The sequence below is a fragment of the Schistocerca americana genome, chromosome 5, assembly GCF_021461395.2.
Source record: "Schistocerca americana isolate TAMUIC-IGC-003095 chromosome 5, iqSchAmer2.1, whole genome shotgun sequence".
In the NCBI taxonomy this organism is placed as follows: domain Eukaryota; kingdom Metazoa; phylum Arthropoda; class Insecta; order Orthoptera; family Acrididae; genus Schistocerca; species Schistocerca americana.
In genome coordinates this window covers 466,097,542-466,115,710 of record NC_060123.1, presented here as the reverse complement: position 1 = coordinate 466,115,710, position 18,169 = coordinate 466,097,542, and the positions used below count along the sequence as shown (strand labels likewise).

At 41.5% G+C, this 18,169-nt stretch overlaps 1 protein-coding gene across 1 annotated transcript in view; it reads left to right on the top strand.

Annotated features, from left to right (window-relative positions):
- The window catches only part of LOC124616440, a 229,386-nt gene that overhangs the window by 68,433 nt on the left and 142,784 nt on the right, over positions 1 to 18,169 (top strand). Inside the window, exon 3 of the mRNA XM_047144748.1 lies at positions 3,115 to 3,297. Coding sequence (XP_047000704.1) covers positions 3,115 to 3,297 — 183 coding nt within the window. The remainder of the gene's footprint in view (positions 1 to 3,114; positions 3,298 to 18,169) is intronic.

Sequence of the window (18,169 nt, the reverse complement as noted above, 5' to 3'; positions counted from 1 at the left end):
TCCTGTGCTCTCAGTTGCCCTGTTTCCCTTTACACAGTATTCCAAATTGTTTTAATTTTATTATCAGATGTGCTAATCTCACACATAAGGACATACTTCTGAACTTTTTAAAAACTTTTCTTAATACAGTGCAGTAGTTTTTATAATGTTTCATTGTTTTGAGGTCATGACTCCTCCTAGCTATAACATACATTTCCCTTTTCTATTTGTAAAATATTTTTATCCCTTTAGTAAGCCATGGATTATACAATTATATTTCACTGTTTTCTTAGGAAACTGTTTTCAAATATACTCTCAAAGGTATCATGAAATAGGTTAAATTTTAAATTAGCATCATGTTCCCTGTACACCTCATCCCAGTCTGTTGCAAGGTTCCCCTAAAATTTTGAAGTGTTAAATCGTTAATGGGACACACTATTTTGGAGGGCTGTTTTGCATTACTGTATAGAGCTATATCATATACTGTAACTAGCTTTGCATCATGATCAGACAGACCACGCTTAACTGGAAAAATTTTTATTTAATTAAATTTATCTTCGTCTATGAAAATGTTATCTATCAGTGTGCTGATTTCCTGTACCACCCGAGTAGGAAAATCAATAACTGATGTCAAATTGAAAGAACCAAGTAATACTTCTAGGTCAAGCTTTCTATCTGACTCTTTCAGAAAATCTACGTTGAAATCCCCACAAACAATAATTTGTTTCCTTTTTCTGACAGGATGCACAACAAATAATCCACGTTTTTCTACAATAGTTGAAAATTTCCCAATGGGGAAACAGCTACAATTATAAAAGTGCCTTTATTAAGTTTCAGCTCATATGCACATTATTCTATGCGTTGGTCTGCGCAAAATTTTTTAGTTCCCAAATTTTTCACACTATGACTGATTTTAACATACATCCTCTTTCCATAGTGACTCTACTTACATGTGCTGAAAGCTTATATCCACCTACATTTACCATTTCCATACCTGTGACTACATGATGTTCAGACGGGCATAGTAAATCTATTCCATCCTCAGTTTCTAAATCTTCTGTACAAACAAGAAGCTTATCTACTTTGTTTTTTAATCCCCTGATATTCTGATGCAATATATTAACATTATTTTTACTGTACTTTTATGTGAATCTTGTGACATACTAACATTATTTCCACTGTACTGTTATGAGAATCTTGTGATATTTTCACATCCCTAGTACCTGCCTGTCTGAACTTTTCATGAAGTTTGATTCCAACCAATGTAGGATGATTGGATAATGATCTTAGCCTAAAAAAGTAATCCCATGAGTTCCAGTGCCCCCACTTCAAGATTTTGCTATCATCCCAGCCAGTTTACCCTTCCCTTTCCTACTGAGATGCAGGCCATGTCTTGTGAAGTCCCACCTACCAATACCATCAGTTGGAACCAAACCTATGCTTGAAAAAGTAGCAGACCAAAGCAGCTGATCTAGCTCCATATTGACCTTCCTGACAAAGCTGTTCAATTGGGGCCAGTCATACCGCATGAGAGCAGGAACCAAGCCAACATTTGTATGGTTCGTTGCAGATGCCGTTTTCACTAGGTCACACTTAATATTGTAGCCCTGGTCCCCATCAATACTGTTTCCCGCTCCACCCACTACCACAACATGATCCTACCTTGTAAAACCTTTGCACAATCATCCTACATCCTCTATCACTTGGCTAAGACATGCACTGGGCTTGAAAATACTTGTGACTTTGTACCTGTCACCTAATTTCTTCTGCAAATTCTGGCCTACACCTCTTTCATGGCTACTACCTGACAACAGAACATTCCTCCTACTTTCTAGGTTTTTTGCCACAGTTGGTTTCCTAGTGAAAGTCTGTTGAGTGCTGAATACACTTTCATCTAGTTCAGACTCTTCCTTAGCTGACTGAGGTAACAAGGCAAATCTATTGGTTGTGACAATGATGAAACTGTCTGATACTGTTCTCTTTCAGTGGCCCCTGTTCCTTGCTACCACTTCCCACCTGTCTCCACCCTCCTCCGCCCTTAACCTCATCAGTTCCTCCCTAGCACTATCCAGTTCAGCCCGATGGGCTCTTATGTTCCCTTCCCGTTCCGCTATTTTTCTATGCCTTGAAGATAATCTGCAATACCATGAAAGAGACCCATTCACTTCTCCGATTCCCATGGCACTATCGTCACCCCAATCTAAACATCTGCCACAACAGCTGCACAGTACCCCAGAACTGACTCTCGTACGGCAGCTCAAACACTTCTTGCTCATGGTTGTTTAAATATTTTTAACAAAATTTATTTAGGCAATAACAATAATATTCTATTAACTAGAGATGACAAAAGCCACTAAAGTTATGTGGAACACTAATAAACATGTATAATATTAATATAGTAAAGTAATACAATTAAATTAACGTTATAAATCAAAACTTGTATACCCGAAAAATTAGGCCTAAGATCGTGTATGTGCGATACGTACTTTACGCGTTTTGAAAGGAAATAAAAGATAGAAATTAAAACCTTTAATTCTGCTAGTAGATACGGTACTACTAAATATATGTGTAATTAAAACAACCTAAGTTCTTCACTTAATACTTGATGTAGTACATCTTATAATTCTCTCCGTAATCCTGTTGTTGTCAGACATTTACACGACCTCGTAACAAAGTTAACCTGTAAAACATGGCCCACTATTTACTTCACCAATGTTCCATTAAGTTCTTGACTTGATGTTTCCCCATTAGAAGACGTAGCAGCTTGATTGGTACCTAAGTTTTTCTTTAATGGCGCAGTTTCTTCTGCAGTATACTCAATTAGCCAAATGGCTATGTTTTAAAACGCCTGGGATCTGTCATTCATCTTTTGTCGTTGGCTACAGCCTTGATACTGCAGGCCTGATGTCAAACGACAAGTTTTGATTCTGGGAATGTGATTATGTGGCAGAACGGTTGAGACGACGCAGTAGTATTTCCAGAAAAATTAAGGAGTAGTTGTGTTTTGACGCCTGAGGACCCTAGCGAATATGTCAACAATTTACGCACTGCTCACCCCAATCTACAAATTCAAAACCGGCCTCCATCCCGAAGCACAACAAAATTCGATGATTTTAACAGAATTTTCTTTTGCAGAGGTGCTGCCCGAAATAGTGCGTACAGACTGCGCCAAGTGCACTGAGACACAGCACAAGAAGATCGGAGGTTTCTTCGGAGAGATTTCGCACCGCCACCCAGACCTCATGAAGAAGTTGCTGGACAAGTACGACCCATCTGGAGAATACAGGAAGAAGTACGCCAAGTCCTGGGCCGAGCACGGCATCCGCCTCTAATCCCTTGTAACTCTTATATTCAATAAATCTATCACCTAACCTATAATGTAAAAGACCATTTCGACATACCCACAAACACGGAAATACATGGAGCTCCTAAACTCGTTTGTTCTGTGAACACAGGAACGATCTGCTTTCACCTCAGTGATGAAGCAACATTTCATTTTAAAATCAGCGTCATTTGCACTTATGGCTCTCAAGAATCAAAACTGACAATGTTGAATGTCTACGGAAAAAGTTCAAGCGAGATTTTGAGTGGTTCAAGAGTCTCCAAAACAACCTAGAAGACGCTGAAGACGACTCACGTCCGAGACGTCCTTCAATATCAGCAACGCATGAAAATACCGAAAAATTAGGTAAGCTGATTCGATATAACCATGGGTTGAGAATTCGACCGATCGCGGAAACTCTAGGAATTTACAAAGTATATGTAAGGATATTTTGCGTAACCAATTTAACACGAAAAAAGTTCTCAAAAATTCTCGCGATCGAACAGAAAGAAAGTTAGTGAAAATGTTTGTACTCACATTTCGAATACAACTAGAAATAATCCTAATATCTTGGAAAGCATGATAAAATTTGACAAATCCTTATATGTTATTTATGAATCAAACAGTAAGCGCCAATCCATGCACCGAAAACCCCAAACTTTAGGTAGCGAAAAAAGCTCGAATGAACATATCAGAATTAAAGGAATGATATTAATGGAACTTTTATCTTCTCTGGGTTCCTGAAGGACAAAACTATCAATCAGTAATAGTATCTTGAGGTTCCAGAAAAGCAGGTCATGAGTTCTGCATAAAGATAACGCATTGGCCAACACCGCAGTGTTGTTAAGGTGAACACCATCCTCGGTTTGGACGATCCACTTTATTTTTCGGACCTAGCACCATGTGTATTGTATATTCCCCAAGGTCAAATCTGCATTAAAAGGAACAATAGATCAGCCCTCTGAAACATCGAAAGAAAAGGCGGTACGCGCTTTCAGGCCCTCACAGTGGGACCTTTCCCGCACTACTATCATCAATGGAAAATTAGTATGGAGCGTTATTGGCGTATAGGAGGGGAGTATGTTGACGGTGACAGTAACTAAGTACGTACGTTTCTGAAGAATAATCCCGTTATTTTATAGCCACACCTCATATATACGGTTTGACTGAACACATTTCTTTGACTTAATTCCACGCCTAAGCGATCAATAATTTAGGGGTGTTCAATAAGGTCCCAACTGTTTTGTTTAAGGCATACAGTTACAGATTCTGTGGCAGAGAAACATAGTCGATTCATAATTTTACCGCAGTATCCTCATGAATTAAGATATTTGAAGAGATTTGTTTCCACCAGCCTCACAGGAATGTTACATCAGAACATGTCACGGTAAACTCCAACCAAGCAAATCAATATCCTTGTGATGCCTCAAGATTTCATGATCTGTCGAACTGTTGCAATAAACATGCATAATATCTACATACATGGATGTGAATGTAAATTTAATGTGATGCAGGAGTCTCACTCAGCGCTTTTTCCAAATTCTGCCCTATTATTTACGACAAAATTAGACAAGAATATTTTACCATTTTAAAGCTAAATTCTATACGTGCTTCACTTTCACCTTAAAATCGTGTATTCGTTTTCCAGGAAGAAATATAGGGGCAAGTGGGGCAAAAACAAGCGGTGCTGACGTAAGTAGCAGCTTTGTGTCAAATAAGAGCTCGTAATTGTCCTATTAACTACCTTCTGAAAATGTTTTTACTTCTAATCAGTCCTTCGCAAATGTCTGAGCAGCTCATAAATCACGCAGCTATCATGCAAAATCTCCCCTGTGAAACGTTCAGTGACAATTAGCAAACGGTGAACAGTTCTACGTGTAACGTAGTATCGCGCGCTATCGGCAGTTTTTGGGAATGCAAAAGAGTTTGAGGTGTGGCACAGCACACGCCTATCTCTGCCACCCAGTCAGTCTTAGATACCTGTTGCTCTGCTTTCTCCAGTTCAGTCGTCTTAAAGGTCATTGTATTCTAACTGCTGTTATTTGTTAAGACAAAGTAAATGGTGGGCAACTTTGTAACGTAACTACTGTTGACAAAAATCTGCCTCGAATGAATCAGTTCCTCGCATGCCATTGCTTGCGAGAGTACTAGCATTAGTAATGGTCTCGTAATTTGGGTTAGAGACATCATCCGATACAACTTTTAAACTGCAACTGAAGAAGTCCAGTTATTACTCGAAATGTATGATAAAAAAATTGTAATGTTGGGTATCAAAAATGGGTCTTATTATGTTATTTTGTGTTAAAAGCGGGAATGAAATGGGTACAGGTGACACCTCAGTCTTGCAGCAACGACCTCACTTACATGGCAGTATGAGTTATTTTATTACTGGAAACCTGTACGCACCTCATAATTAATTTAAAATGTGACATCGTATTTTTGTGGTGTCATCAGTTTAAAAAAAATCCTGCTTACAGGTTTTGTCCTTAAACTTAAATAATAAATGTAATTAACATATTTGTCCCAGAAATGTTAGCTAACTGTTTTTAACTTTAGGTATGCCATGCTCTGTTGCAGACAGGATCAGTGGAGTAAAATAGCTCACTAGGACGCGTTCGACGGTTGCAAGTGCCGTTTTTCATTCCATCACCTCACCAGTTTCCAGCTTTCCGTGTCTTTGCTCTCTGGGTGCAGGCTTTTTTATTATATTCTGAGGGTACTTTTCCGACCATCTCTTCTAGCACAGTAAGATTTCAGGAATCTTGTGTGATGCCTCCTTTTGATTCGGACGCCTGAATAGGAAGGACGACTTTGTGCTCACTTCACTGAGTACATTTGCTTTGGTGGTGAGAGCAGTATAGAGCAATTGGTGAAAGAACAGCCTGGTCTGCTCCATGAGCTCAAACACAGCAGCAGAGTAGATTTTAACGTACGGGTACTGCGACCCACTACTAGGATTAAATGAGAGGTCATCGGCGCAGAAAGGTGGGAATATGTATTGCACCCACGATCATGATCAGATTAGTCCTGGTGTTGCGATAAGGGGAGGCATAATGTTGCGTATGTGTGCTGACCACTCACTTCTCAATGTTTTTACTGCTCTGTACTTCTTCTCCATGAGCGTACACTCCGCCCCGATTTCATTTTTATGGATGAAAAAGTGCGACCGAATCTAACAGCGCAGGTGAGTAACACTTGGAACGAGAGGATATTATTCGGCGAACGGACTGGTCTGCCCATTACCGCTAGACTCGAGTCTCATCGATCAAGTGTTGGACGTGTTGCGAAGACGTACAGCAGCACGTCCACATGGACCATCGACACCTATCAGTTGTCAACCGCGCAGGTGCAGGTATGGAACGAACGTGGCCAGCATGGGAGCATTGCCGTTCGTGTTGATTACGCGCCGAATTAAGAACCGTACCTTGAATTATCGTGTCATTTTTGTTTCGTCTCGTTCCGTCTCCCGAACTTCACAAAAGCTCTTCTGGCAGGAGGTAGGGGAAGTAGGAGACGGGGTACTGGCGGAGGTAAAGCAGTGACGGCGGGTTGCTAGTCGCGCTTCGGTTGCTCAGCCGGTGGAGCAATTGCACGTGAAAGGCTAAGGTCCCGACTTCGAGTGTTGATCCGGCATACAGTTTAAATCTGTCAGGAAGTTTCATATCAGCGCACACTCCGCAACAGAGCGAAAATTTCGTTCTGGAATGTTGAAAATGTCTTCTGCCATTAGGATTCAGACTAGTTACCTCAGGTTTAGTTTCTTCAAACTAGCGTATGTTGCGAGCGCTGCTAAGAAAATGGCGTGTTTTGTAAGTAATTGGCAACAGCACAGATGGTACACACATAGATGGAAACATCGCCAACTATACAAGACCAGATGAACACACACCATGTCCTAAATAAAACCGACATTACTGCCGCTATGATGACGGTAACGGCATATTCGGGCGTTCTACCGTAACTACCGAAAGCCACTCAGGGGAATCGAGGAAGGGCTGGGCAAAGGTCCTGTTCGATATCATTCACCACTGTACCAAACTTCGTTAACTTGTTATACAAATTTTTTGGTATAAGATAAGGATCGGCTTAAGGCCGTTCAGTTATCTACATGCGGTTATTTAAATAGAAAAATTGAGAGAAGAATTCTAAGGGAACCTTTATTACTCAAGCATTGTCTCTGAAATACATGGTAATCAAGTGGATCATGCAAAATATCTTCCGATAGCGGCAATGTTCACAAGTGAACTGAAACTAATGACAGTCATATTGAAGGAAAGATATTTCGTAAACCAGCTACGAAACAGCAAAACCATTGTGAATTCAACGTGAATGAAACTTGAATTTATGAATATCCTTACATCTAAGACTGTCAAGACTGACGCATGTGCAGGACACTTTCGTGCAGGCTTTTATTCAACAGCTTGGGATCGAAAAGTCTAGTGAAATATTACCGATAATACACCCTAATACAAAGAAAAACCGACGCACCACGAAGGAATTACTCGAATGGGACGGAAATCGGTAAATGTGATATACATGTACAGACAAACAAATAATTACAATTTCAGAAAAAAACCAATGAGTTGGTTAAGACAAAGAGCTTCACAAATTGGGCAAGCCAGTAACGCGTTAGTCCGCCTTATGCAGACAGTTTTTCTGCGTGGCGCTTATGAACAGAGTTGTTGGATGTCCTCCTATTGTCCAACTGGTTCGTTAGCTCGTGTAAATCCATAGATGGCAGAAGGGCCCGGTCCATAATGTTCCAAACATTGTACATTGGGGCAAGGTAGGGTTTGGCAAGTGCGGAGACAACAATAGAAGCTCTCACTGTGTGCGGGCGGGCATAACCTCGTTGAAATATAAGCCCAGCATAGATCACCACGAAGGGCAATAAAACAGGGTCGCAGAAAATCGTCTACATACTTCTGTGTTGGAAGGGTGGCGCGGGTGACTACCAAAGAGGCCCTGGCATGAAATAACATGGCATCCCGGACCATCACTTCTTGTTGTCGGACACGCCAGTGAGGTTGGTATCCCACTGCTGTCTGGGGCTTCACCAGACACGTCTACGCTCGCCATCGGGGCTCAGTGCGAAACTGGACTCATCACTGATACCTGAAGAATCAGTGATATTCCAGGCTGACGAAGCGTCGGGAGACGCTACGGTCAGCGGTGGGATACTAACTTAGCCGTCTGCCGCCGTAAGGCCCGACAACCGGGAGTGGTGTCTGGGTGCCTTTGTTTTCACACCAGGACTGCTTTGGCGGTCACCCACAGCAGCATTACAGCTCAGCGGTACGCAGAAGATATTCCACGCATCATTTCGTTACATTTCATGGCAAGCCATCCTCTGCTTACATTTCAGCAGGATAATGCCTCCCCGCACCCGGTAACAGTTTCTACTGCTTGTTTCCGATCTTGGCATCCCCTGACATGCCCAGCAAGATTGTCGGTTATCTTCCCAAATGAGAACATGTGGAGCGTTACGGACAGGACTCTGCAACTTGCTCGGGCTTTTGATGGTGTACCTCTACAATACATTTACACAGAGTTTTTGAGTCTGAAATGTTATATGATTATCTTCATTGTCCTAGTCATGGACGTTCTCCTTACGGCGTAAAATCGTCAGTCGTTTGTAAATGGAACTTCTCACAAGTAGTGTGCTATGAGAAGAACCGGAAGCACCGATGTACTGAAGCTGAAAATTGCAATTTGACACCTGAGGTATAATTTTCTTATATCGTATAGAAAGTGAAGTCTGGAAGCACTCACTACATCGGTATCATGCTCATAAAGTATTTCTATGCAACAGTTCTGATGAACACTCATCTAGAAGATCCTGTCAAAGTTCTGGAAGAAAAACGATCTTTGTTCTTACAGAAACTAGAGAGGTATAATTTAAATATTATTGGCAGAATCGTGTGGAAAATGCTTCTGAAAAGGTTTCAAAAGTAGGTCGACGTTCTTACCTCATACCAATCGGGATTCGGGAAAGATACGTCAAGTATAAGCCAGATAAGTACTCTACGAATCATCAAGGAATAGTTTTCAGAGTTTAACGTAACTTCATGGATTTTGATCGTGCTTAGGAAATTGGTTTATGAAACATCAGATGAAAAATCTTGAAACAGAAGCCCTTGACATGGATTCACAAGTAAAAAACGAATGTCTGCTACCTCTTGTCCTAAATTAAACAGACTCTTTTACTAAGAAAATTTCGAGTCGTTATAAGCAATAAAAATTTCCAGGTAACTGCGAATTAATATGGCAACCACATAAGTGGAAATGCTAAAAACCAGGAAATTAAGTTCAGTAATATCAGCAGATCGATTACAGGAGAAGATGGCGGATTATTAGCGCAGAACCAACAGTTCAACGAGCACGCTCTGACGTATGCAATCTGTTTGTTAAGCTAGCCAACTTCAGTGTCAAACACTCTCTAAACATTCAGCGTGGTGTCTGTTTGTTCTATATCGTGTCTCCCTACCACTTTCGCGCAACGACGCTCTGAGCGTGTTTTTTAGGGAATTGACTAGTTTGAACCTGGGACCTGTTACTGGTAAGGAGACGCCAGACCACACATGACATGTAGAATTCAGAAGAGTTCAGAGAGACTAGCGATTATATAACCAAATACTTAATGATTTCAGCGTCAGCTCCACTGCACTCCCTGTAAAAGGATCTTAATACTAACTAAATTTAGTGGAAGGGGTTCAAGGCTCTCCTATTTTTAATTAGCTGGCAAAATAACGTCGAAAAAGCAGTTAAGTTTACTATTGGAAATTTTATTCTACTCACAGAACTTTGTTTATAAATTGCACTATTGATAAAATGAAATGTTTTAATACAGGAGGGTGAAAACCAACTGCGTTCAACAAAAATGTGAACGAATATTCCCTGAACTGGTTTCCAAGTTCTAAAATGGATCGAAGGATTACCTATGCAATATCACATATATAATCTAGGTTTAATTTAAGTTTCACAAAAGAGAAAACTATCAAAATGGTCTACAGTGACCCTCAATTATCTTTAATTACTTATCTAACTTGTTGTAAATTACAGTGGCTGATGTGGCTTCTCAATAACTATATAACAGAAAAATCATCGCGTTTCAGATTTTTACTTCAAGTGGCAAATGTGAACACCATGAGCTTTAATTGATGATCGACAGTAGTATTACGCAAAAAGGGGATGTAACAGATGAGACTTCTGCAGTTCTGAGTGAAGCCTTATGCGCTCAAAAATGCGGCATCGCATACGTTCATTACCTTGGCGGTGTTCGTCAGGGGGCGGCGGGCAGCACAGCTCCGCTCACCTCGCCGTCTCCAAAGCAACTCTCCCCTAACTTCTCCTTACTACAATTTACCGAAGTTGGTTTAAAAAAACTATCTGGCTGTGTTTTCATCTGACCAATCAGGCTCTCAATGTTAACATTAAGCTCCGCCTACAAAAATTCTGTCTATCCAATGAGAAATGTTATACTTTTCGTGGTGGGGCAATGTTTTTTAAAGTTTGCAACGTAACAGAGACGCGAAAAAGTCTCACGCTAAAACTTGCAGCTGGTGTGGTCCTTTTAGCGTTATCGTAAGATCTATACAGTTCTTCTGGAGGGCTCTAGCTTTTAACATGGGCTGGGGGGGTGGTCTTCACGTAACAGAGACGCGAAAAAGTCTCACACTAAAACTTGCGGGTGGTGTGGTCCTAGCAGTTAGCTGGCGACGTGGGTGTCCATCCGTCCCTTATCATAGGGCCTTCCAGCTTAACACGGTTGTGCTCTCGGCTTCTGTTCTCGTTTCTCCCCTGGGAACTGCGTCTGTCTCACGGTGGGAAGGTATGACATGCATTTAGGCATTCTTGTGTTAGTCTGTGGTATTCCATTTGCTCACTCGTTACTCGTATTACTTTGGTTAATTTAATGTCACGAGTTATTCGGAGCTATGTGACATACTACTGGATTTGCTTATCATGTCAGGGTTTTCATGGAAGGTGTTGGATTTGCCTGACATCTTACAACTCCATATTTAACAGAAACCTTCAGCTATTTGTGATCCTCAAATATAACTCATCCGTAAAAGAGTTACGTAACCCATCTTTTTTAAAGAGTCCTGAAATAATAATAATGTTGGGGGATCTAGGTATTTTATAGTTGGTAGCGTTTGAGAAATACGCACCTTAAGACCAACAGAAGAGCGGATTAATAAGAGAATGTGGAGGCTCCTCGCAAATCCTTCGCCTTGACTCAGGGCAACCGACGACTGATGGGGTCACACAAGCTGGAGGAAACAAGGATGATCTCGGATTACGTGAAGGAGATCTACGAGCCAGGTAGACTACTGGCGGCAGTAGACGATACTTCGCCAGACGCAAAAGATACGACTCTAGAAGGCCTTTGGGGCTCTGAGGGGATAGCCTGTATTTAACTAGGAATTGAAGTATTCGATTATCGACTGACCAGTCGCATTTCTCTGAATCTTTAAATTTTAAAATGAATTCTTTTTTCTTGATGAGTTCGTAACCGGAAGGAATTCAAGCATGATTTATGAGGGGCAGCCAAATGTAAAACGAGACAGATGAAGAAAAGTAAGTAACAGGTTTATTATTTCAAATGTAATCGCCGTAACTGTTAATATATATTTATTCTACTTTGAAATAAGATGCTCATTACCTTCAAGGAAAAATGTTTGCGGTTGCGTGCGAAACGATTGTTCCCCTGTGTGCACGTCTCTGTACGAAGGAAATTGACGGCCACGGTGTCTTCCTTCAGGGCTCCAAAAGCTATGGAAATCGCAAGGGGAGTCATCAGGACTTTATGGAGAATATGCGAGGGCTTCACAGAACAACAGCTGCAGCGGAGTCGAAACAAATGTGAGCGTTCCCACATGTTGATAAAATTCTTTGGACCATGCTGCAGAGGGTTTTTCTGGGAAGCTCGTACACATCCGCCAACCAGCCCTGATCTCTCTCCACGCGATTTCCATAATTTTAGTGTCTTAAAGGAAGACATTCGTGGCCGTCTATTTGCTTCGTGCGAAGAGATCCACGTCTGGGAGCAATTGTGGTTCCGTAGGCAACCGGAAACATTTTCCATGAAGGAATTGACCGTCTCGTCTCACAGTGGGATAAATGTATTAACAGTTACGGCGATTACTTTAGAAACAACAATCAGTTTACTTTTTTCCCCCTCTGTCTCGTTTTCACTTGACTGCTCCTTACATATGTCAGGTCAAAATTTTTATGATTGAGAGAGCGTTGGTTAATTTGAGAATTTATTAGTCTTCCTTATGGAATGTTTATAGTGTCATACTAGATCAGTCAGAAGGAAGAAGTTTTTTGTTGTTAAACAACCTCTGAATATTTAAAATTCCTAACTAGTGGTATGTCTGCAGCTCGTGGCCTCGCGGTAGCGTTCTCGCTTCCTGAGCACGGACTGCCGGGTTCGATTCCCGGCGGGGTCAGGGATTTACATCTGCCTTGAGATGACTGAGTGTTGTTGTGTCGTTCTCTTCATCACACGTATTTCATCTCCATTACGGTCGGAAGAGGGCAACTGCAAACGACCTCCATTAGGACCTTGCCTAGTACAGTAGTGTGGGTCTCCCACATTGTTCCCTTACGCTTTCTCAAAAAGCATGGGACTTCAATTCCGTTTCCATCTAGTGGTATGTAAATCACTCCATCTTCAGACATCAAGTGGCCCATTGGGATCATCCTACCGTTGCGTCATTCTCAGCTTAGGATGGGGATAGGAGGGGCGTTTGGTCAGCATACCGCCCTCCGCCTCCGTAGCTCAGCGGTAGCGTTACCGCCTACCACTCAAGCGGGGCCAGGTTCGATTCCCGGGAGGGGACTGGGTGTTGTCTGTCCTTCATAATCATATTCATCATCGTTGACACGCTAGTCGCTGAAGTGGCGGTAACTAAAAAGATTTGCAATACATCGGCCGAACCCCGAAGGGGATACCCCTGCCAATAAATGCCATACCGCCCTCCAGGTCGTTATGACGGTTTTCTTTGATCGGAGCCGCAACTATTCGGTCGAGTAGCTGCTCAATTGGCATCACGAGGCTGAGTGCACCCCGAAAAATGGCAACAGCGGATGGCTGCCAGAACAGTCACCCATCCAAGTGGCGGCCACGCCCAACAGCACTTCAGTGATCTGACGTGTATCCACTGCGACAAGGCCGTTGCTAGTGGAATGTAAGGAACACCAAACTGTGACGTAGATGGAGTACTACTCCAACGCAGTCTACTTCGAACAACGCGACTTGCTTAATTAATATATAATGGTCTGCATTTCGAATGATATTGGAAAATACTGAATGATTACTTTTTTACTATTGCGGGGAAAAGATGTATTTTCTGCAAAAGTTATAGATTGAGTACAATGAATTAGCTGTCACAGACTATGAAGTTAGGAAAACAGTACAAATATGTGAAATAAACAGCAGGCAAAGGCTTAGTGCCAGTCCATGCACACAAAGAATGCGTAACAAAGGATTCCTTCAACTAATGGAACTTTAAAGAGTTTCTAAAACAAGTAAAAATCATACCTCTATTAACGAAAGATAATGCTGAAGACATAGAAAATTGGCGGCTCACCTGATCTATGACACTTGTTCGAGAGCATCACTAATGCTATGATGTATGTGTTGAGCGAGTCGTTGCTTAGAGTAAGTCTGGCTGTAACTTTCATTAGTCACGACTTATTCATTACACTGAAAGTTCAGTTTGCACTAACATCATTTCATGTAAGTAATTCTCCAACAATTTAACCATCATTGATCTACTCATTTCATTTCATTGTATTAAATTAATTTCGTAAACAATGACGAGACGACCACCGCGAGACTGAATGTTTGCCTGGTGGCATGTAAGGCACGAGACGCTGTAAGCGGTGCAGAGAGGAATGGGAGATTACCGTAAGATATCCATAATGGCAGCCGTAAGTAAAGTGAAATGACGGATGAGTCTAAGACAGAAGTTCACCTGAGAATTTAGCCCACCATAACATATTAGGAAAAATAAGCCAATAATGTTCTCTAAGACTTCGTGTTAGGGAATCACTCTAGAGAGGATACGGGTAGCAAATGGGGAAATCAGCTAACATTACTCTGACGTGTGTCAGATTGTTGTTATCGCCCGACACCTGGTAAAGGGCTCCTCGGCAACAATAAGCTGATCGGCCGTTGGATCTAAATTGCGCCGTACATCAAAGGAAACGTGTCGTCTGGTCGGATGAATCTTGTTTATTGTTACTGCTGGTCGTTGGTCTTGTTCGGATACGCTGTTATACTAACGAATGGATGCCCACTCGGTCATTTACCTTGTCCTCCACGTAGAGCTGTTCCAAGGCACCATGACAGACGTAGAGTACATTAAAACTCCTGCGGACCAGCTGCATCCCTAAATGCTTAATGCCTTCCCCAACGTCAGTGCCATCTTCCTGTTGGATAATTGTCAATGCTGCAAGCCCAGTATTGTACTGGAATGGTTACAGTCGTGCAGCACGCTAGTAAACTCACATTGATGCCTTGGCCATCAAATCTGCCAGAGCTGAACCGATGGAATATGTCTGGGACTCCATTGTGTATGTTCTCCGCGCATATAACCCACCAGCCAAAAATTTACAGAAATTGCGTGACATGTGCGTAGACATCTGGTGCTACAAACCCTCAAAATACTATCAAAGACTTGTCGAATCCATGCCATCATGCATCGCCGATGCATTGCTGCTCAATAGGTATGCTGACTCATGTATGTCTACCTATAAAAGGCTTGTCCGTGAACGAACTGACAAACTTTTTTCCATGACCACCAACTTCCACCCACACGTGGTTGTGGTGGTCCATAACCCTTGATCTCATGCTCTTAGTAAGGGAATTTGGTCTCCGTGCTAGGCGGTGGGTGACCGTGGCGAGCAAATTTCGCGAAATATGAAGCAATAAATACTCTTATTGAGAGCTATACCAAATGAATAATTGAACAGTACACTACAGTGCACTCGGACAAACGTTTCACTTATTCTTAGGTAGTATAATCCTTTTCATAATTTATCACGTTTTCGTCATTCACTTCGCTTATTCTTCTTTTGCATTAATCTTCGTTAGTATAAGCAATATCATACTTTTATTAGTTAATGCAGATTATTTAATATTACTCACAATTCTGTTTCCAGATAAGATACCGAAGCGTAAAACTGTGTTCACACATTCTCATGTGAATACAGTTCAAAGAAAACTGTTAAATATAAAATGATTAAAAGATTAAATGTGTCTGCATAGCTTAATGTCAATACGGATGGAACAGAGTGAGGATTGTGTAAGTGAGTATACTCGCTAGTACGGTAATGTTGAATAGTCAAAGAGAATATAGCTTCTTCTAAGAGAACTAAGTGTTCCGTATCAGGCATTATATTGAGATATCTGCCAACATAATCACCCACTTCCACCAACCACAGTATCGATAAAACACGTTGTACACTCTTATCTCCATTACGTTTTACATTGCGTCGTGAACGAAACGTTAAAAACATTTACACATATAGGATAAAGTTCGTAAGTTGTGTTTATTTAGCTTTACTTAAGAGTATCTGTTGCTCTATGTTTCGCGGATCTTGCCCTTCAGCCTCACACACTGCCACGCACCTCCACCAAACTGTCTAAGTAAGGGGACAACTGCATTCATCATATCCTTAATGAGATACACGTCTGAATGCATCTCATACCTAGAATGGTACTCATGCTTTCCCTCATACCGTACATTCTGACACTTGCAAAATTTACAATTTTTACTACATACTGAGTATTAGTAACGAGGTGAAGTGTTTTAGGTGATCCACAGCGAACATTCACAATCACTCCACTCACATCTTAACCTGATTCTTTCCGTTTGACTGTCCAGTGTTTCATTCCTCTTTCTGTTCATTGAGTGTATTGCAGATTCTGCACTTTTCCATTTTACTAGTTTGAAAGCCTCAAAGAGATGGTTTATTTTATGAAAATCGACTCATAGCTGAAAAAGGTTTGAATGGTGTTGCTTTCTATAACCCAATAACACGGCGATCCAAAGAAGTAATTTTGCTATTCAATCACCTCATACCACCTCACTTTGCTTCTAATCCCTCGAAAAATCATTTAAACGTTATGACACGGTAACTTTCTCCTTTTTCTTCCTCTTCTTCAACTGGCACTACATCCCGGGATAGGACTTGGCCTCCTCAATAATTTTCTGCCATTCTTCACTGGACTCCGCCTTCAGTTACGGTAACCGACTCGGGCAGCATCAACCTCATCGCTCCGTCTCAACCTAGGTCGTCCTCTTTCTCTTCTCCCTCCAGGTTCACTGCAGCAGGCCTTCCTTGCGGAATCTGTCTCATCTAGTTGCATTACATGTCAATCCCATCTCAGCCAAACATTTTTATGAACTTTACATCATCATAGCAATCATGAAGTTCGTCATTCCTTCGCATTCTCCAGGTCCCATTCTCATACATAGGTCCAAAAATCCTCCCCAGTATACTTGTTTCACTTTATCTCTGTTTCTTTTCACCCTGCTTTGTAATTGTCCCTTTTTCTGAGCCATAAGTGAGTACTGGGCGTATCAGCGTTTTGCAAAGTCGGCACTTAGTCCCTCGTGATAGATTTAAAATGTCGCAACATTCCAAGGTAGCGTCTGTTAGAAGCACTTATTCGAGCGATAATCTCAGTAAAAGTGGTCCCATTTGCTTTCATCTTTGAGCCCAGGTAAAACACTCCACTCGCTCAAATATCATCCCATCAAGGGTTATGGTGAGCTGTAAGGTTTGGTAAGTGCCATTATATGCACAGTTCGTCTTTACTTCATTAATTCTCAGGTCAATCTTCTCTGCACTTAATTTAAGAGCTGAAAATGTATTTTATAGATCTCTAAGTGTTCTCCTCATTAAATCCAAGTCATCTACATATGCCAGTAATTGTACTGAGTTGCAGTAGATAGCAGCTCTTGTCTGAATACCCGATTCACGTACTACTATCTCAAGTGCCAGGTTGAAAATTTGGCAGCAAAGCCCATCTCCTTCCCTTAGCCCAGTTAGAGTGGAAAACTGAGGTGATAGCCTGGACTGCACTCGCACGGTACACTGGGGATACTTTAGGGTGACCTATATTAAAGGCACTAATTTTCCAGGCACTAGAAATTCTCTCATTGCCGCATAAAGTTTGGCCCGGTTTGTTGTGTCATACGAGATTTAACCTCAATGAAAAGATGGTGGACACCAACATTGAATTCATGTGTCTTTTCTACTATTTGTCGGAGAACCAATATCTAATTTACAGTTGACTTTTCTGCTCTGAACCCGCATTGATAGTTTTCAATAATGTCCTCTGCTACAGGTGAAAATCCACTAAACAGGGTATTTTATAGTACTTTACTCGTATAATATTTAAAGGCTGTTATCCCTCTGTAGTGGCAGCATTCAAATAGAGCTCCTTTCTTACGCAACAGACGCACTGTCTTTACATTCCATTCTTCTGGAAACTCTTCCTTTTCCCAGATGAGGCACACAGTCTTGTAGATTGTAAGATATAGCTCAACTCTTCCAGCTTTCAATAGTTCAGATGTTCTATTGTCAGTCCCTAATGCTTTACTGTTCTTCAATCGAACAGTTGCCTCGTGATGACAGGGTGTTGTGTGATGTCCTTAGGCTAGTTAGGTTTAAGTAGTTCTAAGTTCTAGGGGACTGATGACCATAGATGTTAAGTCCCATAGTGCTCAGAGCCATTTGAACCATTTTGCTTTGTTCACTTCTCCTTGGGAAGGGGGAGGTACTATGTCATCGCCTTCTGGAAGGACTGGGATATCTTCGATAGGGGACTCTGAAGCATCCAACAGT